Source organism: Bos indicus x Bos taurus, chromosome X (genome assembly GCF_003369695.1).
Source record: "Bos indicus x Bos taurus breed Angus x Brahman F1 hybrid chromosome X, Bos_hybrid_MaternalHap_v2.0, whole genome shotgun sequence".
NCBI classification, from domain to species: domain Eukaryota; kingdom Metazoa; phylum Chordata; class Mammalia; order Artiodactyla; family Bovidae; genus Bos; species Bos indicus x Bos taurus.
The window spans coordinates 5,863,193-5,888,305 of NC_040105.1; the positions used below are offsets into that span (position 1 = coordinate 5,863,193).

At 44.4% G+C, this 25,113-nt stretch overlaps 1 protein-coding gene across 1 annotated transcript in view; it reads right to left on the reverse strand.

The window, feature by feature from the left end:
* ANOS1 (anosmin 1) overlaps positions 1–25,113 on the reverse strand; it is a 211,900-nt gene that overhangs the window by 158,238 nt on the left and 28,549 nt on the right. The window contains exon 2 of the mRNA XM_027533540.1: positions 14,389–14,436. Coding sequence (XP_027389341.1) covers positions 14,389–14,436 — 48 coding nt within the window. The remainder of the gene's footprint in view (positions 1–14,388; positions 14,437–25,113) is intronic.

The window sequence follows — 25,113 nt, forward strand, 5'->3', positions numbered from 1 at the left end:
TTAAAGACTATTCTTTGACCTCTGCTATTTATGACTTGAAAGCTGTGAAGACAGGGCCAGGCCCCTTTGGCTCCAAAAGGCGCTGACACACAAAAGCTTTTCACCTTTGTTCCACGTACCTCATTCCACCCCCAACCCCCTTGACTCAGGACACATCCCTACCGCAGCCCCCTGGTTTCACAGACTGAATTCTCCCCTTTCTCTGGCCCAGTTACAGCCATTGCCGAGCTGACAAGTGGCCACCTTCACTCCTTTGCAGGGAATGAAGCCCTGGTCGTCACCACCCGGCTGAGAGGGGGTCTGGTAGGAATATAGATGTCTTGTCATCTCACGTCAGTTAACCATGAAATTGTAGGCAGAATGGTTCAGGAAACCAAGCAACGCACGGGGGCAAGTTTCAGCCACAATGTGGGATTTCTCGAGTTATTCTTTTACGATTTACAGATTTATCTGTTCCCTTTCTCACTCTTAATAGCATTCGAGACAGTTTTCAAAGTTCCATCGGATATAGCCAGAAAAACAGATAAAAACTGGACAATAAAAACTGGATCAGTGATAAAGCTAGTTCCCAAAATACATGAGATAAATTTCAGTAACCTTGCTAAAGTAAGTGATTTTATTTACCGCTGAGCCTTCCAACAGCCAACTCTAAAGGAAAAATACAGTGTCCAAGGGCTAAAATATATACCAGTTTCTGCTGCTGCTGCTGCTAAGTCGCTTCAGTCGTTTCCTACTCTATGCGACCCCATAGACGGCAGCCCACCAGGTCCCCCGTCCCTGGGATTCTCCAGGCAAGAACACTGGAATGGGTTGCCATTTCCTTCTCCAATACCAGTTTGTAGGGGAAGAATAATTCCTGTTGATTAGATGAGCATGCCTGAAGAAGGCATGGCAATCCATTCCAGTATTCTTGCCTGGAGAACCCCATGGACAGAGGAGCCTGGCGGGCTACAGTCCACGGGGTCGCAAAGATTCGGACACGACTGAGTGACTAAGCACACAACAAGATGAATACGATGAATGCCCTCCCAAGTTTTCTCCTAAAAACGGCACGGAATAACAGACTGATGTCCTCGGCAAGTTCCTCAGAGTGTTCCCCAACGACTGAGTTTCTCAGACACTCTCTGAGAATACCGCATGCCTTGCATTGCAGCAACATGGGGTTCAGTAAATGTCATTCATTAAAGGACAATTTCGAGATAGTGAAGGGACATAGTTGAGTCCTGTAATCAAGGCATGGATGGTACAGCATCTGGAAACTCTGTATGCATGGAAGTGAAAGTCGTTCAGTTGTGTTTGACTCTTTGCGACCCCACGGTCTATACAGTCCACGGCATTCTCCAGGCCAGAAGACTGGAATGGGTAGCCTTTCCTTTCTCCAGGGGATCTTCCCAACCCAGGGATCGAACCAGGATCTCCTGCACTGCAGGCAGATTCTTTATCAACTGAGCTATCCATGAGGCACGTACAAATGTTGGTGCTCTGGGTGACTTTCTGTACTGCAAGGATACAAAAGGTTTGAGCTAGCCTTGGCATGTACCAGCAAAGCAGTGGCGTGTGGATTATCACTGTCATTTCACAGGCAGCAGAGGTGCTGTTAGCTCTGATACCCACAGCAAAAATTACATATCCTAACGAGGATGATTGTTCGGATAAGAATGTCACCCTAACTCTGCCTACACATACATCAAAGAAGGTGAAGGAAGTACTTGGTCAAGATCCTTCTTAGGAAATAGTACTTTCTCTTACAATATGGAAGAAACCAAAAAGGTACAAGCTCAATGGGACATCCTACCCATGGCTGCAGTAATTTTAGGCTGAAAGAGAGTTTAGAACAAGTGCCCAGCTTACCATTAAACACACATACACAGTTCATATTGGAATCAAGCAGAGCCCTATGGGACTTTCCCAAGATAGACCTCCCCCAAGTCCTCTGACTTTCTCCTGATTCTTCGAAAACTTTAGCCTCCTAGGCTTTCCCTGAGATCCAACAAGCAAAGTTAATCTGAAAAAGGAGAGAATGCAAAAAGACGGGAAAACAGTCAAGGAAGACAAAATAATAACACTTTACCCATTAAACAAAATCAAGGATGGCTGTTTCCTCCTCAGGGGCTACAGATAATATTCTGAGCTATGTCCTTGAGCCATTTTACGGATACCGGAACCCCACCATGTGAAGGAAGTTTACTTCATGTTGACCACAAGCATTCCAGACCCGACAGAACCAGAAGTCTGATGAGGTTGATTCTGAAAATACCACTTGGGTACCTCACCACCAACCAAGCAGAATAATGTCCATAAGCTGATCACACACCTGCAACCCCTCTCCCGCACCCAGTCATTAAAAACATTTCCCTATACGCTATGACATCCCTGATATGTAGAATCTATAAAGAAATTATACAAATGAACCTACTTACAAAACAGAAAGCGACTCACAGACTTAGAGAATGAACTTATGGTTGTCAGGGGGAAGAGAAGGAGTTTGAGATGGACATGTATGGACATGCGGGATGGACATGCTATATTTAAAACTGGTAACACCAAGCAACTACTATCCAGCACAGGGAACTCTGCTCAGTGTGGCAGCCTGGATGGGAGGAGAATTTGGGGAATAATGGATACATGTGTATGTATGGCTGAGTCCCTTCACTGTTCACCCGAAACTGTCACAAGATTATTAATCGGCTATACACCAAAACCGGAGAAGGCAATGGCACCCCACTCCAGTACTCTTGCCTGGAAAATCCCATGGACGCAGGAGCCTGGTGGGCTGCAGTCCATGGGGTCGCTAGGAGTCGGACACGACTGAGCGGACTTCACTTTCACTTTTCACTTTCATGCATTGGAGAATGAAATGGCAACCCACTCCAGTAATTTTGCCTGGAGAATCCCAGGGACAGGGGAGCCTGGTGGGCTGCCGTCTATGGGGATGCACAGAGTCGGACACGACTGAAACGACTTAGCAGCATACACCAAAACAAAACAAAAAGTAAAAAAAAAATTTCCCTGAACTTCCTTCATGGCCCCAGGTTACCGCTCCGTGCTTTCACTGCAAGGGGCACAGGGTCAATCTCTGGTCCCCTGGTTGGGTAAGTTCCACTTTCTGGCTAAATCAAACCCTGTTGTTGAGTCCCTACGTCCTGTCCGACTCTTTGCGGCCCCGTGGAATGCAGCATACCAGGCTCCTCTGTCCCCCACTGCCTCCCAGAGTTGGGCTCAAATTCATGTCCGTTGAGTTGGTGATGCAATCTAACCTCTGATGGAATACATTACACCTTCAGAACATCTGGCAGACCGTCATCACCATGCAATGCATGCTGACGGAGATGCTTTTCATACGGTCCATGGACAATCCCTTTCCCAAGTCAGCTTTCAGGAACTCTTCCTCAGTCATGGGCCAAGTAAGAGATTTCGGTTGTGTCTCCTTCCGTGAGATGGGAGGAGAAATCGAGGAAGAGATGCGGAAGGGGTGGGGATTACGAGTCACACGGAGGTGCTTTTTCCCTTCCCCGTGTCTTTTCTTTGAAGTTTACGGCAGGTGGACATTCTTTCATCGCCGTAAAAACTGATAGGGAACAATCAGAAACACGTTGGGCTATTCGCGTGCCACATGCTGGACTTGAATCCAAATAAGAACCTGTTCTTTTCCTTAAATATTGATTGTGCTACTGGCCAAGTGTTGCAAGTTACTGCAGCACACAGGCTAGTTTCTAGGCTAAAAAACCCTCAGAATGTTCCAGCTACGGCTGGCTAATGATGCCCCAAAGCACACTAATATGTTTGATAAAAGTTCCCAGCGTGAGGGCGGAAAACACTTACCATAAGAATGACGGTGTGAGGCAAAGCAAATCAACAACACTGCTATAGCCTGCCTTCCACGCTAGAGGCTCCAATTAGAGCTGTGAACCTGCGTTCCAGGAGGCTGCGTCAGATGGAAGGGTGCCTCAGATCTCTCGTTGTTAAAACCATTAACTCACCAATCCACCTGCCCGGCCGGGCAGCGACCCTGCTAAGAGCCTTCAGCACTTACCACTTCAGACACGAAGCTCGGAAACTAGGTATTTATTTAGCTGCACCATCTGCCTCAACCTGACGCAAAGAGACCACTCAGGGAAAAAAGACCCTTGATGCTGGGGAAGATCGAGGGCAGTAGAAAGGGGCGACAGAGGACGAGGTGGTTGGATGGCATCACTGACTCAACGGACATGGGTGTGAGCAAATTCCAGGACACACTGAAGGACAGGGAAGCCTGGTGTGCTGCAGTCCATGTGGTCGCAGAGTTGGACACGACTTTGCAACTGAACAACAAACAACCATCTGTAACTTGTTTTTGTTTTCATGGGCTCCACATTCTCCCACTTCGTTCTTTCTCTTTTCTCCACTTCTGCCTTTAAGTCAGAGATCATATCGACTTGCATGTTTCCCTACAGCGATACTGGATGGAGGACTGGAGACTATGGTGGCACGTGGAACCCTAACTCAGACTTGCTGACTGTGTGATTTGCAACTGCACGGAGACCAGGAACTCTAAGAGCTCAGGTCTCCCAGAGGAGAGACTTCATCGCTTGGCGAGCACTCAGCAGTCTTTGGCGTCCTCGAGATTATGCCATTTACTGCCATGGTGTTATAGCAGAGTCTGAAAAATGTGCATTCAACAGGTTTTATTCATCATGCTGGCACAATATTGCATTACTGACCGATTTTTCAAAAGAACAGTAGCCAAACTTTAACACACCTCACGATTTCTTTTCCTATGTGTTCCATACACATTTTAATTCCACCACTGGTTTAAAGAAATAGAATATCTCTCTTCCTAAATTATCACATCCCATTTACTTAAAAATGAAGTTATAATCAAGGGGGTGGCAGAGGACAAGATGGTTGGATGGCATCATTGACTCAGTGAACATGAGTTTAAGCAAACTCAGGGAGATCGGAAAGGACAGGGAAACCTATCATGTCGGTGGGGTTGCAAAGGGTCAGGCACGACTTAGCAAGTGAAGAACAACGCCATGATCATTACTTATGAAAATAATAACACTAATATTAAAAATAAAGGGAATTAATTACAACACTCGAGAAGTTTTCTACTCTTGCAGCAGCATAAACCTACAACTTCTCTTGACACATTACTGGAGACTGTACTTATGAAAGAAAGTGAAGTCGCTCAGTCGTGTCCAACTCTTTGCGACGCTATGGACTGTAGCCTACCAGGCTCCTCCGTCCATGGGATTCTCCAAGCAAGAATACTGGAGTGGGTTGCCACTTCCTTCTCCAGGGGATCTTCCCGACCCAGGGATCGAACCCAGGTCTCCCACATTGGAGGCAGACACTTTAACCTCTGAGCCACCAGGAAGCTTAATGAAATACTTTGTAAACTCCCAAAAGACATCAGTACGTTGGACAAGAGATGCTCAATATACATCAACTTTGTCCCTGAAATGGATATTTATACAAAGTCAGGGAAAACTGCATGAATATCGGTAAGTATTACCATAGGTTTTAAGTGTTTTAAAGTATAAGGAACAACTGGAATTTCAAACTGTTGCATATTACAGCACTGTAAAAGATAAACTGTTCAACTTTGGTTTTTTGGCTATTTGGACATAGCACATTTCCATGGGTGCCTGAGTTTTCATTTTCCTCCTTAGGATGTATTTTCCTGGGGCTCTATGGACTTACAGTCATTACCACATAAATCATGGAAAACATTTAACACAAAACAAAAGCCTCCAACAGTCACATTCAGTTATGTTTCTGGGGTTTGACCTTTATCCAATAAATTTCACAGATGCCAAATGAAGCCGTCCAGATGTTCATACAAGCAAAACCAATCTTCCTCACCTCCAAATTTGGCTTCAGAATACGCCGGGAAAATCACTAAGCATCTGGAGTTATGGCCCTTATAAGAACAGAACTCCCACTGAGATCAAAGTAACAAGCCACCACACCAAGATTGAGCTCTGAATTACTGCTTTTCAACTCAAATCCTCACAACCAAATGGGAAACAAAAGTCAACCAACAGAGTTACAACATCCAGAAGGAGAAGGATGAGCACGCATGCACCCCAGATGGGTGGCTGTCACCAAGAGTGCCAGTCTTAGGCGCAAGGTTCAGAAAGCTAACAGACCATAAGGTCAGAGCATACTTATCTTACAAATGCATGACTGTCGTGCAAACATAAAATGAACAAGTGTCAAATATTGAACTCATGAAATACTACCAGGACCAGGGATATCTTACATTTGGTTCAAAGGAGAAATCCAAGGAATACAAACATATGGACACACAAAAAGGATCGCTTGAGTGGATTTACAAATACACGCAAAATGCTCTGTTGATGGGGAAGCTTCAGTTGCAGTCCCCTGCACACAACCATTTGCATTTCCACGGACCAGAGTCATCTGCATTCTTATCAGCCTCCTACCATTTGCAAAGGAAGAAAACAGCTCAAAGATATGAACAGTGTAGATAAGCCACAAGATGCAAGGTGGAGAGCATCCAGCCACCTTTCATTTTGCCCATTCTGAAGTCCTCCACAAGTCTTACTCGTGGCAGAGGATGAGATGGTTGGATGGCATCACCGACTCAATGGACATGAGTTTGAGCAAACTCTGGGAGACCGTGAAGGACAGGGAAGCCTGGCGTGCTGCAGTCCATGGGGTCACAAAGAGCTGGACACTGAACGACTGAACAAGTCTTACTGGGATTCCCAGGTGGTGCTAGTGGTAAAGAACCCGCTTGCCAATTCAGGAGATGTAAGAGACATGGGTTTGACCTCTGGGTGGGGAAGATCCCCTAGAGAAGGCCATGGCCACCCACTCCCATATGCCTGCCTAGAGAATCCCATGGATAAAGGAGCCTGGCAGACTACAGTCCATGGGGTTTCAAGAGTCGGACATAACTTAGTGATTTAGCACACATGCACAGCTCTTGCTGGCTCTAATAATCACTCAACGTTCAAAAAGTAATTGTGAGTTAATATTTTCTTCCTATTGTTTGGGCTTCCTTGTGACTCGGACGGTAAAGCATCTGCCTGCAATGTGGGAGACCCGGGTTCGATCCCTGGGTCAGGAAGATCCCCCAGAGAAGAAAATGGCACCCCACTCCAGTATTCTTGCCTGGAAAATGCCATGGACGGAGGAGCCTGGTGGGCTACAGTCCATGGAGTCGCAAAGAGCTGGATACGACTGAGCGACTTCACTTTCACTTTCCTTTCTTATTATTTACCATTCATTCAGTCAACGAATCCTCAAAAGCTGATCAACAATCTTCCACCCATGGTGTTAAAAACGGTCCATTTATTAGTTTCAATACATCAAGATACGTCTTTGTATTGAGAGAAAAATACTACTTTACTGTTTTGTTTCTGCTTGCTTTTGCTCATGGGAATGCCTTGGCAGACAAGAGAGGCTGGCAAACTGCAGCAAATGGGCAAAGCCAGCTCAGCACCTGTTTTTGTACAGCTGGCGAGCACAGAATTGTTCTTACTTTTTTAAATGTGGCTGGCGAAAACAAAATTTCATGACATGGAAGTTATATAAATTCCAATTTCCGTGTCTGCACATAACGTTTCATTGGAAAACAGCCACTTACCTTTGTTTATCTCCTATCTATCACTTTTTTTCAGGCTACAGTGGCCACAAGAGTAGTTGCCACCGAGACCTGAAGCACTACAAAGATGAAAATATTTACTATTAGACCTTCTACAGAAACTGTATATGGTGAGAATCAGAATTCCTAACATTATAATGGGCCTCTGAAAAGGTGCTAGGCGCATACCACATGGTCAGTAAATCATGTGTTTATCTCCCTTCAAGTTATAAAGTAAAACTTCTGAGAACAGAACTGTGTTCTTCAATTCTTTTTGTTGCTGTTCAGTTGCTCAGTCATGTCCGACTCTTGGGGACCCCATGGACTGCAGCACACCAGGCTTCCCTGTCCGTCACCATCTCCCGAAGCTTGCTCAAATTCATGTCCATTGAGTCGGTGATGCCAACCAACCATCTCGTCCTCTGTCGTCCCCTTCTCCTCCTGCCTTCTCCCTTAATTCTTTTTTATAACTTGCAAAATGGACAGACAAAGGCTTCTGAACCTCTCTTGGCACTATTGAGATTGAAGTCAGGAAACTCCTCACCATGAGGGAGTCCTGCGTGTTGCGACTGTCAGCACCCCTGACCTCCACCCACCAGATGCCAGTAGCTTCCCACCACCAATAGTGACCACCAAAAATGTCTCCCCGCATTGCCAAACATCCCATGGGGAGCAAAATCGCTCTAGCTGGGTAACCAGTGGCCTCAAGCTATGCTGGACATTAAGTCACTGTTCTAAATTACGAAGGAGCTGAAAGCTGCTAATGAACCTTGACTTCATTAAAGGAGGAAAATTTTCCTAATTAATAATAAATGATCTTTATTTATTATTAATTAGGAAATAATTAATTACCTGCCTCCTGAGAAATCTGGAGGTCAAGAAGCAACAGTTAGAAGCAGACATGGAACAATGGACTCGTTCCAAATTGGGAAAAGAATACTTCAAGGCTGTATAATGTCACCCTGCTTATTTAACTTACAGGTAGAGTACATCAAGCAAAATGTCGGGGTGGATGAAGCACAAGCTGGAATCATGACTGCAGAGAGAAAGAGAAATATCAATAACCTCAGATATGCAGATGACAGCACCCTTATGGCAGAAGGTGAAGAGGAACTAAAGAGCCTCTTGAACAAAGTCAAAGAGGAGAGTGAAAAAGTTGGCTTAAAGCTCAACGTTCAGAAAACTAAGATCATGGCATCCGGTCCCATCACTTCATGGCAAATAGATGGGGAAACAATAGAAACCACGACAGACTTTTCCTTGGGCTCCAAAGTCACTGCAGATGGTGACTGCAGCCATGAAATTAGAAGACACTTGCTCTTTTGAAGAAAAGCTATGACAAACCTAGACAGCATATTAAAAAAAAAAAAAAAAGGCAGAGACATTACTGACAAAGGTCCATACAGTCAAAGCTAACGTTTTTCTAGTAGTCATGTATGGATGTGAGAGTTGGACCATAAAGAAAGCTGAGCGCCGAAGAATTGATGCTTTTGAACTGTGATGTTGCAGAAGACTCTTGAGAGTCCCTTGGACTGCAGGGAGATCCAACCAGTCCATCCTAAAGGAGATCAGTCCTGAATATTCATTGGAAGGGCTGATGCTGAAGCTGAAACTCCAATACTTTGGCCACCTGATGCAAAGAGCTGACTTATTGGGAAAGACTCTGATGCTGGGAAAGACTGAAGGCAGGAGGAGAAGGGGACAACAGGGGATGTGATGGTTGGATGGCACCACTGACTCGATGGACATGAGTCTAAGCAAGCTCCAGGAGTTGGTGATGGACAGGGAAGCCTGGTGTGCTGCAATTCACGAGGTCACAAAGAGTCAGACAAGACTGAGCAACCGGACTAAACTGAATAAATGATCACGCTGCATTACTCAGATACAAAATGGATTGTATAACTTATTTTTTCCCTGAAGGTAGTACAGTAAGAATGTACTTTGGAGGAGGAAGAAAATGTAATGTATACATTTCATTCATGGATAATTCACAAATACTTAATGAGCACCAGCCAGAATGGCTATCGTAAAAAATATCCACAAACAATAAATGATGAAGAAGGTGTAGGGAGAAGGGAACCCTCCTGCACTGTTGGTGAGGATGTAAATTGGTACAGCCACTATGGAGAACAGTATGGAGGGTCCTTAAAAAACGAAAAATAGAGCTATGGCCCTGCCCCCTTGGAGAATGAAATGGCACCCCACTCCAGTATTCCTGCCTGGAAAATGCCATGGACGGAGGAGCCTGGTGGGCTACAGTCCATGGAGTTGCAAAGAGTGAGACATGACTGAAGCAACTGAGCATACGCACATGACCCTGAAATCCCACTCCTGGGCACACATCCAGAGAAAAACCTGACCCAGGAGGATACATGCACCCCAGTATTCACTGCAGCACTGTCCACAACAGCAAAGCCATGGAAACAGCTCACACGTTCACCAACAGAAGAAAGGCTGTAGCAGCTGTGGTGCATATATGCAACGGGGTATTACTCGCCGTTACAAAGAATGAAATCTCGCCGTCTGCACCAACATCTATGGGCCTAGAGATTGTCACGCTAAGTGAACCCAAGTCAGATGGAGAGGCAGAAATGCAGTATGACCTACCTGATATGTGGAATCTACAAAGACATGATACACACGAACGACTTACAAAACAGAAAGAGACCAACAGACCTAGAAAACACACTTACAGTTGCCAGGGAGACAATAATCAGTGAGTTTGGGATAGACATGTACTCTGTTATATTTAAAATGGATCACCAGCAAGGAACTAATGTATAGCACAGGGAACTCTGTTCAGTCCTCTGTAATAAGCTTATGGTCACTGGGGGGAAGGATGGGGGAAGGGATAGTCAGGGAGTTTGGGATGGACATGGACACACTGCTGTATCTAACATGGAGAACCAGCAAGGACCTGCTGGACAGCACAGGGAACTCTGCTCAGTGTCATGTGGCAGCCTGGGTGGGAGGGGAGTTTGCGGGAGAATGGATACATGTATATGTATGACTGAGTCCCTTCACTGTTCACTTGAGACTATCACAACATTGTTTGTGATTAATCAGCTGTACCCCAATACAAAATAAAAAGTTGAAAAAAAAAACAACCCAAAACACAAATGCTCGGTAAGCAACAACTCTGTACCCAAACACGGTTCTAGGCCTCAAGATACCACAATGAACAAAGCGGGACACAATCAATGGCTGCCTGAAGCTTATTTTCTGGTGAAGGAGACAGAATCGCAGAGACAAAGAAATAGGTATATAAAATGGCAAGGGTGTAACATGGCCGAGGACACTGTAAAGGTGTGGGAGGTGATACAGGAGGGCAAGGCTGAGGAGGCGGCATTTGTGCTGAGATGTGAATGAGGGGTGGCGGGGGAGGCGGTGGTGCGTGGTGAACTGGGCGTCATTGGGAGATGTCTGGGAGGAAGGAAAAGACTCATTGAAGGGTGTTGAACACAGGAGGAAGTGGAGAGAGACCACAGGCAGATGAGAAAGTGTTTACACTGAAGGAGATGCTTAGATATTAAAGGGCGTGAGGCAAATGGCAGCATGATTCAGATTACACGTGGAAAGGGTCTTTCCAGCACCCGCATGCACACAGGAGAATCTGGGAGCCCAGAGAGCATGCTCGTGGACTGGTCCAGATGAGAGATGCTGGCAGACTGGACAAGGCTGGCAACGGGATGGGACGAAGAACCCATGTTCTGGAAAGATCTTGATGGTGACCAACTTTGCAGATGCAACCAGAACTAATTAGAAACTGTGTACTTTCTATAAAAAGTAGAGACGCCCCTTTGCCAACAAAGGTCTGTATAGACAAAGCTATGGTGTTTCCAGTAGTCATCTGTGGATGCGAGAGTTGGACCATAAAGAAGTCTGAGCACCAAAGAATTGATGCTTTTGAACTGTTGTGCTGGAGAAGACTCTTGAGGGTCCCTTGGACTGCAAGGAGATCCAACCAGTCCATCCTAAAGGAGATCAGTCTTGGGTATTCATTGAAAGGACTGATGTTGAAGCTGAAACTCTAATACTTTGGCCACCTGATGCAAAGAGCTGACTCATTTGAAATGACTCTGATGCTGGCAAAGATTGAGGGCAGGAAGAAGGGGACGACAGAGGATGAGATGGTTGGATGGCATCACTGACTCAATGGACATGAGTTTGAGTAAAGTTGGGGAGATAGTGAAGGACAGGGAAACCTGGTGTGCTGTAGTCCATGGGGTCGCAAAGAGTCGGACACAACTTAGCCACTGAACAACAACTTTCTATGAAATATTACGTAAACTTTATCTTTTAACATACATTCAGTTATCTCATCAGCGTAACTTTTTGACTTGCTGGGTTTTTTTTTTACTCTTCTGTCCCAATATTTGTTCAAAACGGTTTTTAAAGTTGTAGATCTTTATTCAAGACCACAATGGAGACAGCATTCCCAACTTGAGTTGCCTCTATTGATTTGCTTGCCTCGGAAGTCCAACTGACAGAGAATCCTGGCTGGCCACCGTCCGTCGGATAACAAAGAATCAGGCACGACTTAGTGACTGAACAACCACCACACCCGATTTGCTGAGTTATTTCAGGACCATTATCCAATATGTATGTGCTTGATTTTCCCCACGTGTAAAATGGAGTTATCATCGCTTACCCTTCACTTCATTACCCAGAAGATCAAGAGGAAAAGCTTACACAGTGCTTCAAAGTCTGAAAAGAAATGCAAATTATCTGCGAATGTACTCAGTGAGGATAATATCCAAAGGAGATAAACTTTGATTAACATGTAAGGTTCATCCCCACGGATTCAGACTAAAGACACCCCTGAAATTTATGTCAGCTTTGTAATATATTCCAGAGGTTCTGTTGCAGTTAGCCGTGACTTACTGATTCATTTTTGCTTTCAGGCAAAAGGAATTGATTTCTGTTCTTGTGAAATTCAGTCTCTCATGTCAGCCTTGATCATTCAATTATGAAATATGGTTCAACGATCTGTATTCCCCAGAGTTGCAATATTCTTTAATTAGGGTATTTTAGAAGCAGTTCAAATGAATCTCTCCCATTCAAATTTTAAATGTATAGAAAAATTAATTTCTTGATGGGGTAAGGATAAAAGGGGTGCTAAGTATAAATAATACAGATACAAAAAAATTACCATCATGTGAAGGCAAGTTATGGCCAACCTAGATAGCATATTAAAAAGCAGAGATAATACTTTGCCAACAAAGGTCCATCTAGTCAAGGCTATGGTTTTTCCAGTGGTCATGTATGGACATGAGAGTTGGACTGTGAAGAAAGCTGAACGCCAAAGAATTGATGCTTTTGAACTGTGGTGTTGGAGAAGACTCTTGAGATTCCCTTGGACTGCAAGGAGATCCAATCAGTCCATCCTAAAGGAGACCAGTCCTGGGTGTTCATTGGAAGGACTGATGCTGAGGCTGAAACTCCAATACTTTGGCCACCTGATGTGAAGAGTTGACTCATTGGAAAAGACCCTGATTCTGGGAGGGACTGGGGGCAGGAGGAGAAGGGGACAACAGAGGATGAGATGGTTGGATGGCATTACCGACTCAATGCACATGAGTTTGGGTGAACTCCATGAGTTGGTGATGGACAGGGAGGCCTGGTGTGCTGCACTCCATGGGGTGGCAAAGAGTCGGACACGACTGAGCAACTGAACTGAACTGAATACCCAACCAACAAAACTGGGAAAAAAAAACTACTTATGAAATTTAGTCACGTAGCCATATATTCTTATACACACACACCCACAATCTTTTTCTGTAGTGACGACATAAACAAATTCAACACTAGTTGAAGAACAATTAATATAACAAATACCAGAAAATGTCTTATGACGGCCAATGTTTATGATACTATATAAAAAGGAAAAGGATCATAAACCAGACATTCCATTTCGGCCCAGAATCTCGAGAGTCAGAGATAAGCAAAGCTTGCTTTCACCAAATTATTTCACATTCACACGATTATACAATTTTGACTGTAAAATAAAAGAATGCTTCAATTTTCAGTCTCATAGTAGCACCCACAAAAGAAAATTCAGCAAACTCTACTACAATCGCAAAGCACTCCAGGATGTATAGCAGGTTTCAACTGTATTCACTTATACTATCTGAATATAAAGCCAACTTTCAGGCTAGAGCTGAAGCATATACCTACATGTATACTACATATATATACACACATACAGATTCTTATAGCTTATGATGTTTTGAGACTGAGAAATTTACGCCATCAAACATATGAATGAGAATAATGTGAAATTTAGACTATGGGTGTGCAATAAGAAATACTCAGAAATAGAAAAGAGACTGCTTAGTTAAAGAATCGAATTACTTAATGAGCAGTTCCTGCCCACAAAGTAAACACATACAAAATAACTTAGCTGTAAGTCGAATGCATTAAGTCTTCTGGTGGAATCAGAAGATGTTTTCTTCTTAAAAACATTTTTGACTAAAATAACTATAGAATGGAGAGACAAATAAGGTAATATATAGAAATACTGATAATCTTGATTGAAGCAGTGACTACATTAACGGAACCTATACATGTGATAAAAACCTTACAAAACTATATTAATACATCCCTTGTACCAATGATGATTTTCTGCTTGTAATACTGTGCTATGAATATATAAGGTATAAACATTGGTGGAAAGAGGGTGAACAGTACATGTGATTTCTCTCTTACTAGCTTTGTGGCTTCCTGTGACTCTACACTTATTCCAAAATTAATTAAAAAAAAAAACACTGATACAGTTGTAGGGAACATACCTTTGAACATTGCTTGTGATTCTGGCACCAAACCAGGGAACCATTGTTCTGCAAAACGAAAAAAGAAACATTGACTCATTAGATACTTTTCTATTTGAAAACTACATACACCTGCGTGCATTAATATAATTTTAAAATATCCGCCCTAATGAAAGACCAACCTGCCACCCTGCTACATCTTTCTTTCTAAAACAGAAAAGTGGGTTTCTAATGGAAATCGTGTTTTGCCCTTGACTGCATGATACCAATACTTATAAAATAATGAACAATTTCAAGCTGTTTTGGGAAGGAAAAGTGTGTGAGCCATCTCTCAGGGGTGTGCTGAGTGATGAAATACAGACCAGCAGGAAAATGACCTGCAGAGGTGTCTTACTGGAGGCTTTTCAATTTCAACTAATCACTAAAAAGAGTTTGAGCCTGGAAGTCAGATCCCATGGGAAAAACATTCTCTCTCTCTCTCTCTCTCTCTCTCTCTCTCTCTCAATCTATCTCTCTCTCTCTCTTTCCCCCTTCTCTCCATGTGTGACTCTGGACAAGGGACTTACTATGTCTGTCCCTCAGTTCATCCATCTGTAAAGCATAAAGACATTAGCTCTTGCATGTGGTCAGTGGTATAACTAAGTGAGGGGATACGCACAAAGCACTCAAACATACCAAATGCCAGGACTAGGATTTATTCAAATTCAAATTGATTTTATTGAAGTATAGCTGATTTGTAATGTGTTAATTTCTGCTGTACTGAGTGAGTTTGTTATACACACACACATATATATATACACATATATATACACACATTTTTTCATATTCTTTTCCATTATGGTTTATCAGAGGATATTGAGTGAATGAGGACTGATGCTGAAGATGAAACTCCAATCCTTTGGCCACCTGATGCAAAAATCTGACTCCTTTGAAAAGACCCTGATGCTGGGAAAGATTGAAGGCAGGAGGAGAAGGGGACAACAGAGGATGAGATGGTCGGATGGCATCACCGACTCAATGGACACGAGTTTGAGTAAACTCTGGGAGTTGGTGATGGACAGGGAGGCCTGGCGTGCTGCAGTCCATGGGGTTGCAAAGAGTCGGACACGACTGAGCGACTGAACTGAGCTGATTGAGTACAGTTCCCTGCACTCTACAGTGAAAGTGAAAGTGAAGTCGCTCAGTCGTGTCCGACTCTTAGAGACCTCACGGACTGCAGCCCACCAGGCTCCTCCACCCATGGGATTTTCCAGGCAAGAGCACCTGATTGGGGTGCCACTGCCTTCTCCATTGCCACTCTAAAGTAGAACCTTGTCTATTCATTCTATATATATGTGTGTGTTTCCACCTGCTAACCCCAAACTCCCAATTCGCCCCTCTCCACCACCCCACCCCCTTGACAACCATCAGCCTGTGCTCTATGTCTACGAGTCTCTTTCCGCTTCATAGATAAGTTCACTTGGGTCGTATTTTAGATTCTACACGTAAGTGACATCATATGCTACTGATCTTTCTCTGTCTGACTTATTTCACTTGGTATGATAATCTCTGCATTGTTGCTGCCAATGGCATTATCTCATTGTTTTCTGTGGCTGACTAGTATTTTATTGTATATATAAGTTTCTTTACCTACTCATCTGTTGACGGATATTTACACTGCTTCCATATCTTGGCTGTTGTACATAGTGACACCACGAATATAGGGCTGCATGTATCTTACCGAATTACAGTTCTGTAGGACTATGATTTATTATCCCTGGATTCTGAATTTCTGTTTGAAACTTGTCCTCATACATGACTAAAATTTTGGTTGGATTATGATACTTTACATCAGACTGTGCTAGGTTGGGATAGGTTGGGAGAGCTAATGGAAACGGTCACCTGGTAATTAAGATGCTCTGACTTCCTGTTCTCTGAAGTTCAAAGTTGGCTACAAGATTAAAGTAGCCCATTACCTATGGCTGAATGCCTAAACTTGTAATTTTAAGAATGTCATAGTGAATAGAAGAGTATCACCTTTGTTTGCACTCAAAAGAACACTGAACCAATAATATACCTTTTAAAAAATATTCGTATTACAAATTTACTGATCTATACTTCACATATGCAAAAATCACTCATTTAAACTGTATAATTCAGTGGTTTTTAGTAGAAAGGCAGTGCCACCATCATCACTCATTATTGGACTTTTTCATCACCTCTGACACAAAGCTGTCCGTTTTGCAGTCCCTCTCTTCAGACTCTGACAACCACTAACATACATTCTTTCACATACGTAGTCTTCTGTGTCTGGATTATTTCGCTTCATCTTGTTTTACATTATGCTCTTGAGAGTCCCTTGGACAGCAAAGAGATCAAACCAGTCCATCCTAAAGGAAATCCATCGTGAATATTCACTGGAAGGACTGATGCTGAAGCTGAAGCTCCGGTACTTGATGCAAAGAGCCGACTCATTAGAAAAGACCCTGATACTGGGAAAGATTGAAGGCAGAAGGAGTAAAGGGCGACGGAGGATGAGATGGCATCACTGACTCAATGAACGTGAGTTTGAGCAAGCTCCAGGAGAAACAGTAAAGGACAGAGAAGCTTAGTGTACTACAGTCAATGAAGTCGCGAACAGTTGGACACAGCTTTAGCAAGTGAACAGCGGTCTTTTTGCTTCATCTGTACTGTCACATACATCAATACTTCATTCATTCTTGTTTTACGTCATATCCTATTGTATGGATATCTGCTCTTCCATTCACAATAACATATCTTCCTAATGCAGGATTCTCAAAATCACAGGGTAGATCTCAACTGTTTAGGATTAGAAATTCCCCTCTTCTATCTAAAAATCATTTGGCTAAAAGATCTCAGTCCTGCAGGAAAGCTTTCCCCATTAAGTGTCTCCGTCACACTAACTCAAGTCTCCTTTACAAGCTTAACTCCCCCAAATTTGCTGAATGCCCCTAACAATTTTAGATAATCTAGTATTAACCTCCTTACCCCCTCGCTGAGCTGCACCCAACCTCAGTGGTGCCCACTGATACCTCCCTACATTATCAATACCTACCAGTCCATCAATAAGGGCTGGAGCTGTGTATGAACAGCCTGGACTGAGGTCAGGCATGGTCTTCTGTAGGCTTGATATCAGAGAAATAAGAATTTAATAGACTGGGTGGGGGCCAAAGCTGGACAAACAGTGGACATGGTTTCAGTTCAGATCAGTCGCTCAGTTGTATCCAACTCTTTGCGACCCCATGAATCGCAGCACGCCAGGCCTCCCTGTCCATCACCAACCTGGTTTAATTACTGGCAATAATGTGTTCAAGAAAGAGGCCATCATGGGAAAAGCCTGTGTTTCATAAAAACTGGAGACAAAGTTCACAAGGGCTTTAGGCAGACCAAGGTATGGGTCACAAGCAGGGTGTGCTGTGTTCAGACATGTCTCAGTCATGTCTGAGTCTTTGCGAGCCCTGGGACTGGAGCCCACCAGGCTCCTCTGTCTGTGAGATTTCCCAGGCAAGAATACTGGAGTGGGGTAGCCATTCCCATCTCCAGGACATCTTGCTGGAGATACAGGGATCGAACCTGCATCTCCAGCATTAACAGACGGGTTCCTTTCCACTGAGCCGCCTGAGAGGCCCATAAAGAGGGTTAACAACAGCAGCAAGAAGCAGGGGCCAAACGCTGAGAAGTATGCTGTTATGGCAACGCTGGGGGCAGGGTCTGGGGCATCCGGAGAACTTGTCTCCTCGTCGTCCTGTCTGGGAGGGTTTCTGTGGCCTGTCCCATGTGGGGTTGGGTCCTGCTGGGACTTCCAAGGACCAGGTCTGGCCAGACCACAGCCTGACCCCAACTTGAGTGCCCCGCACTCACACCCCAGAGATGGGAACCAGTGAGGTTCCTTCCAAAGAGACACAGGGCTAAAGCGAATGGACTCCCAACCTTGGAGACTAGGTCAAGGCCAGATCTTGACCACCTCCTTCAGCAGGGTCATGGTCTGAGGGGGGCTTCCCTGGTGGCTCAGACAGACAAGAATCTTCCTGCCAGTGCAGGAGACCCTGGGTTGGGAAGATCCCCTGGAGACGGGAAAGGCTACCCACTCCAATATTCTTGGGCTTCCGCTGCGGCTCAGCTGATGAAGAATCTGCCTACAATGCGGAAGACCTGGGTTCAATCCCTAGGTCAGGAATATCCCCTGGAGAAGGGGATGGCAACCCAGTCCAGTATTCTTGCCTTGGAAATCCCATGGATGGAAGAGCCTGGCGGGGCTACAGTCCGTGGGGTTGTAAAGAGTCGGACACGACTGAGCGACTCCTTGACAACAACAGTGTGGTCTAAGGACCTTCTGCCTTCGTGAGTCAGGTCAGCATGTCCTGCCCCTTGCCCTGGGATCCCTGAGTTGGGATCCCTGACCTGGGACCAGCTTCCACCAGCTTCCCCTCCAGGTCTTCCTTCCCCTGGACACATGGGCAGGCCCTCTACAGCTCTGCCTCTGCTCTTGAGAGATGCCTCACACACCCTCCTGCTCTGGGATCTCTTTCCCCTGATCTGAGTCTTAAGCTCCTCAACGGGAGTGTGGTCCTGGAGACAGGGCTTCCTGTTTCCGCTCCACTTGATATCTTCACACTGGCAACTGGACCAGCTTCTTAGGCCAATTGCAAGGGTGCCCAGAGCTTCAGAAGCAGTCATGGCAACTGCTCCCTGCCCCCAGTGATGGGCTGACAAAAATATTACCAGCGGGGTCATATGCTACTGACCTGAGTATTATCGATAAATATCATGATTGAGACAGTACAAGCATTTGCTCTGGTTATCTGTCATAGTCACCTACATGATCAATCCACGGACCACACAAGCTTCCTCTGCCCATTTGACACTGAAGGCACTCGGAGTCAAAGAGGGCAAATAATATATACACACACACACACATCCTGCAGCCAGTGGTGAAACTCAGCTACGAGTGCCGTGGTGAAGAAAAGCGAGGGAGACAGACAGAGGCTGAGAGCGGGCTGTGAATGAAATCTCCAGGTGTGTAAACCACAAGCAGAGTAGGAATCGGACCAGAGAGTTCCCAACATTGTAAGCTCGGAGAATATCAGATCAGGTGGCGCGGCTGGAGCAGGGAATAGCAGAGGAGATGGGGTGAACACGCAGGAAGCGGAGCAGGTTACAAATTACTGGAAAGAACACTTTTCACTTAGTATATATCAGAGGGTTAAAAAAATAATAACAACATAGATTAGAGCTGTGAGAAGATCCATTCATGGCACATCTTGGTTAGAATCCTTCTGTTCGCTTTGCAGGTAAAATGGTCAAATCTCAACAACAGACGAAACCAGGGAAAGGTGCCTTCAGTCGCCTGGCAAACGCAAACACGACTGCCAGCCCCAGGCTGAGACACACATTGCCGCAGGTCCCGTTGGCCTGCACACCCTATCCCGACAGCCTCTGAGGCCATCTGTCATTGACATTTTCCTGGGATTTAATACCAACGCATTTCCTCCACTGAAGCTCTTTCATTTGAGGCCAAATCTCCCATTAATCATAAAAAATGAAAAGCTGTCCTTAGAAAGAAATATTGGGGGCAACAGCAAGCAGGCATGAAAGGTTTATTATGATTATAATCGTTAACTTTTTTTATTACAAAAGATAGGATGTCATAGCTTGCTGGGGAAGATTAAAAAGATAATCCACGTAAAGTGTTTAGCAAAATGGGTGGCACAGAGTTAGATGTTTAAAAAAAAAAAACAAAGACGATTGTGATTATAAATTTTACTATGTTTGCCATTATTTTTGTTCTGAGGAGTGGAAGAGTAATCCTGGACTTTCAAAGTCCCAGCTCCCGTGTACAACACGCACCCCATGCTAACTGGAGCCTCTTATTAGTGAGGCTCAGAGGTGAGGGGGTTTGGGGTACTGAGATGGGTCGGGTTGGGGTGGGAAGTACCGTATTTTCTTCCCTTCAGTTCAGTTCAGTTCAGTTCAGTCGTGTCCGACTCTTTGCGACCCCATGGACTGCAGCACGCCAGGCCTCCCTGTCCATCACCAACTCCCAGAGTTTACTCAGACTCATGTCCATTGAGTTGGTGATGCCATCCAACCATCTCATCCTCCGTCGTCCCCTTCTCCTCCTGCCCTCAATCTTTCCCAGCATCAGGGTCTTTTCCAATGAGTCAGCTCTTCTCTGAGCGGTAGCAATTTTCCAACATTGGCCAATGTGATGAGAGGGCAATTGCTTTAATTGCCTTTTATTGGCCATTTGTATTTCCTCTACGGAGAACTGTCTCTGCATTTTAGCATTTCTATTTTGGAGAGTCCAGCCTCTTCTTAGATACTGTAGCAGCTATTAGTACCAATTAGACTTAGTCATAATTTGCCTGTTATTTACTGCTTTAAGTAAAAGATTTCCAGTACATTGTTTGACTTTTGAATTTACTCATGGAGTTTTCTCCACGTAGAAATTTTCTACACACACACACACACACACACACATTTTCCTACCCAAAGTGTCTCTATTTCCTTTTGGGGTTTTGAGTTTCCTGTTTTCTTTAAAGCAATCACCCCCCACCAAGCCCGCCCATGACAAGGTTTTGCAGCTGCCCTATGCTTTTGGTTTTATCAATCAGCATCTTCCACACAATTTATCTGTACAAAGAACTTCTAAGAACCCTGCCTAATGGCATGGCGGATGTCTGTAAATCCCCGATTAGCTCCGGCCCCTGTGTTTGGGCCAGGTGTGCAAGAACTCCCCACCATCCACCTATGCAGCTTACCTGGAATGCTCTCTGAGCAGAGGAGCAATGGAGAAATATAAAAACCCTGAGCATTTCAACATCCCGCCCGGGGGGAAGTTTTTAGCCGGATTACAATAGCCTTCACCAGTTAAGCCACTTGACAACAAAAAATAAAATACAGTATCTCCAATAAAGTCTCACTCTGGCTGAAAGCCAGCAAAAATAAAGGCCAAAGTACATTAGGCATGAAAGATATTTGCCTCTAGAATCATCACTTTAACCTCCAGGTAGCATCAGACAGTGGGACTTTGGTAATTATAGAAAGATTACATCCTGTATTTTATTGGTTTAACGGGATCAAACATGAATGCCAGTCAGTCCAACTTTCAAAGAGTTTATGTAAGTTCAGTCAGCTGAACCCAGACACTATTTCAATGATATTTTCAAAGTCGCTTCATTTCCAGCCTTTTGATTTTTCCCTTCAAGAAAAAAAATAATAATTCTTCAAAAGCTTCAAGTAAAGAAAACACTTCACTCAAAGACGACCCACAAGGGAAGGATAAAGACAGATGAAAACTAGCTATCTCAATACAGTCATTTGCCGAGAAAAAAGAGAATTAGAACAGATCCCCCTTGTTTTGGAGGTGATGTTGTGGCATAACCCATAAGGACTAACCAGGGTGCAGTTTCAGGAACGTGACACTGAATGAGTGCCCAAGAGCAAGACGGAACATCTGACCTGAAACCATTCCAGAGAACCCATGACAGACTGAAGCTTAACAAATCAGCCCTTTGAAACCCCAATATCATTAGCTGTGACTCAATCGATTTTCTTTTCGTGGTAAATGGAGGGTTTTTAAAAAGAGGGCATGGATTGAAATTTAGGAATTTCCTTTTAATCCAGAATATTTTTCTGTGACCTTGGAATTAAGAAATAAAATACTTGATTTCATTCATCGTTGCAAGGATATTCCTTGTATTGTCGATATACTCACAAGTTTCTCGTATATTCAACAGCAGCTAAGAGGGGTGTTCAGAGACTTCGATTGAGATTAGACATTTTCATGGCTCAAAGTATTAAAAAAATTTTTTTAAACATTTATTCATTTGGCTGCAGCCATTCTTAGTTACAGCAAGCAGATCTTTAATTGCAGCATGCAAACTCTTTTTAATTGTGGCCCATGTTTAAACTACTTCCCTGACCGGGGATCCATCCCAGGACACTTGCATTGGGAGCGCAGAGTCTTGGCCATCGGACCACCAGCAAAGTCCCTCAAAGTACTTTTTTTTTTTTTAATGAGTCTTTGCTAGTGACCATCACAACTATACATCCATTCTAAATATGTCTCAGGAAACTTAAATGCATATTGCTAAGTGAAAGAAGACAATCTGAAAAGGCTACGCATTGTATGATTCCAGCTCTGCGACGTTCTACGAAAGGCAAAGCTGTGGAGACAGTAAACGGATCAGTGGTGGCCAGGGGTTGCGGGGAGGGAGGGATGAACAGGTAGACTACAGAGGATTTTTAGGGCAACTCTGTGTGACACTGTCATGTGGACACATGTCATTATGCATTTGTCCAAAACTCACGGAATGCACAAGATGAACCCTGATGAAAACTGTGGACCTGGGGTGATGACGATGCGTCAGTGGGGGTTCCTTAGCATAGCAGATGTACCACTAGGGTGGGATGTTGGTAACGAGTGAGGCTGTGCATATATGGGGCCATGGGGTGTATGTGAACTCTTGGTATTTTCTGCTCAATTTTTTTGTGAAGCTGCTGCTGCTGCTGCTAAGTTGCTTCAGTCGTGTCCGACTCTGTGCGACCCCATAGACGGCAGCCCACCCGGCTTCCCAGTCCCTGGGATTCTCCAGGCAAGAACACTGTAGTGGGTTACCATTTCCTTCTCCCTTTGTGAAGCTAAGAAGCTCTAAAACAAAATCTACTTAAAGAGAAGAGAAAAAAAAAGCTCAATGTTTATATTTGTTGTTTACAGTACAAGTTCTTTTGTTATGGATTATCCTCAGTAACAGAGAAGGCAATGGCACCCCACTCCAGTACTCTTGCCTGGAAAATCCCATGGACGGAGGAGCCTGGTAGGCTGCAGTCCATGTGGTCGCTAAGAGTTGGACACGACTGAGTGACTTCACTTCACTTTCACATCCTCAGTAAACAAGCAATCTTTTCACTAACCCCTCCCCATAAATTTCCCTCTACATTCGACAATTATCTCACAGTGAACTGAATTCTACAGGAAAACACTATCAGACCACACAAACCTACCCCCTCAAACACCCAGCCCTCCCCTGTGGCCCCCACCACTGGAACCCAGGGTCTGGGCACGCTCTCTGCTTCATTTCCTGACACCTGGCAGCCTGTCCAGGAATGAGAACCTCTGTAAGTGCTGTTCTCCCATCCAGGACTTGTCCGCTCCCCAAGGCAACTTCCATGCCACTTCTTCCAGGAAGCCCTCCCTGATGCCGGACTCCCTGATTACGACAGCCCCCCAGCGGCACATGCCCTGGCCTCCCTGCACTTCTGTTCCAAAGCACTCTAAATGGTGGTCAAGTATAAACGTATTTGTATTGTTTTTCCTTAATGATCATCACCACCTCACCCCCCACCCTGCTGCCTATGAGTTCCTCAAATACAAATGTGTCTGTATCCCCCCCTCACCACTGGCTTCCTCATGATCTTAAAGAATACTTGCTGAATAATAAATGAATGGAATAGGGAGTCATAAAATAAATTACACTTTAATCATTAGGTCATGAGGAACCGAAAAGAAGGAAATAGAGAGAGATGAACAAACTGTTCATCTTCACTAGGTCGAGACTTCAGAAAATGGCTTTACTAGTTTGCATCCTATGGCACCTCACTCCAGTACTCTTGCCTGGAAAATCCAATGGACGGAGGAGCCTGGTAGGCTGCCGTCCATGGGGTCGAGAAGAGTTGGACACGACTGAGCGACTTCACTTTCACTTTTCACTTTCATGCATTGGAGAAGGAAATGGCAACCCACTCCAGTGTTCTTGCCTGGAGAATCCCAGGGACGGGGGAGCCTGCTGGGCTGTCGTCTATGGGATCCCAGAGTCAGACACGACTGAAGCGACTTAGCAGTTTGCTTCCTGTAGAGAAGAGATTCAGCGTCCTAGAGATTCAGCATGAGAATATGAAACACTGAATGAAGGCTTGTATACAAAGTCAAGTGTAAATCATTTAAGAAATAATCATGCTGACAATCTTTTTATAGATGTAAATAAAGTCATCTAAAGAAAATTTATAGAACGGCAAGCATTAGACAATGCCATATGGGAAAGCATTCCTTTTATTAGCACTTGACTATGAATTTTAACAAGCAATATGCTTACAAATTCCATCTTGGGGAAAGGACTGCATACAAATTTTATTACTCACTCTCCCCAATGGAATGAGGGGAGCCATCATGGAATTACGGAATTGGAGGTACCAGCTTCTGTTAGCACATCCCAAGGAACAGTCTTCCAACTTTAATCTCCTCCAAGAAGATGTGTTAATTCTGAATTCATCCTTGCCACAGCTGTGACTGCAGATATGTAAACTACATTTGGTATTCAAATGTACATTCTCAGAAGAAAATTCTGGTAAACCGTGCCCTCTCCACGAAAATCACATTAAGCCCTGCAAGATATTTCAAGACAGAGTAAGTGACTTGTGCGGAAAGAAATCCAACCTTCGGTAGGTTGAGAGGGAGCGTTAAAGGTAATAACTAAAATTGAGTTAATGACTCATATTACAAAGTAAGGGAAGCGTGAGCAACAGAGCAGCTACACAAATTAAACAACGACAGCATTGTTCCCGGGAAACCTAAAAAAAATAAAGAAACGTCTGTATAAACCTCATTCTCTTCCCACCTCCTGCTTCACAGCGGAGACAAGGAACGGCGATGAACGCAGCCTATAAAGGCAGGCGTGCTCAGACATCGCTCTCAAGTTCTTGCAAATTGTGTGGATCCTCCCCGTTCCAGGAATTTCTCCCCCATCG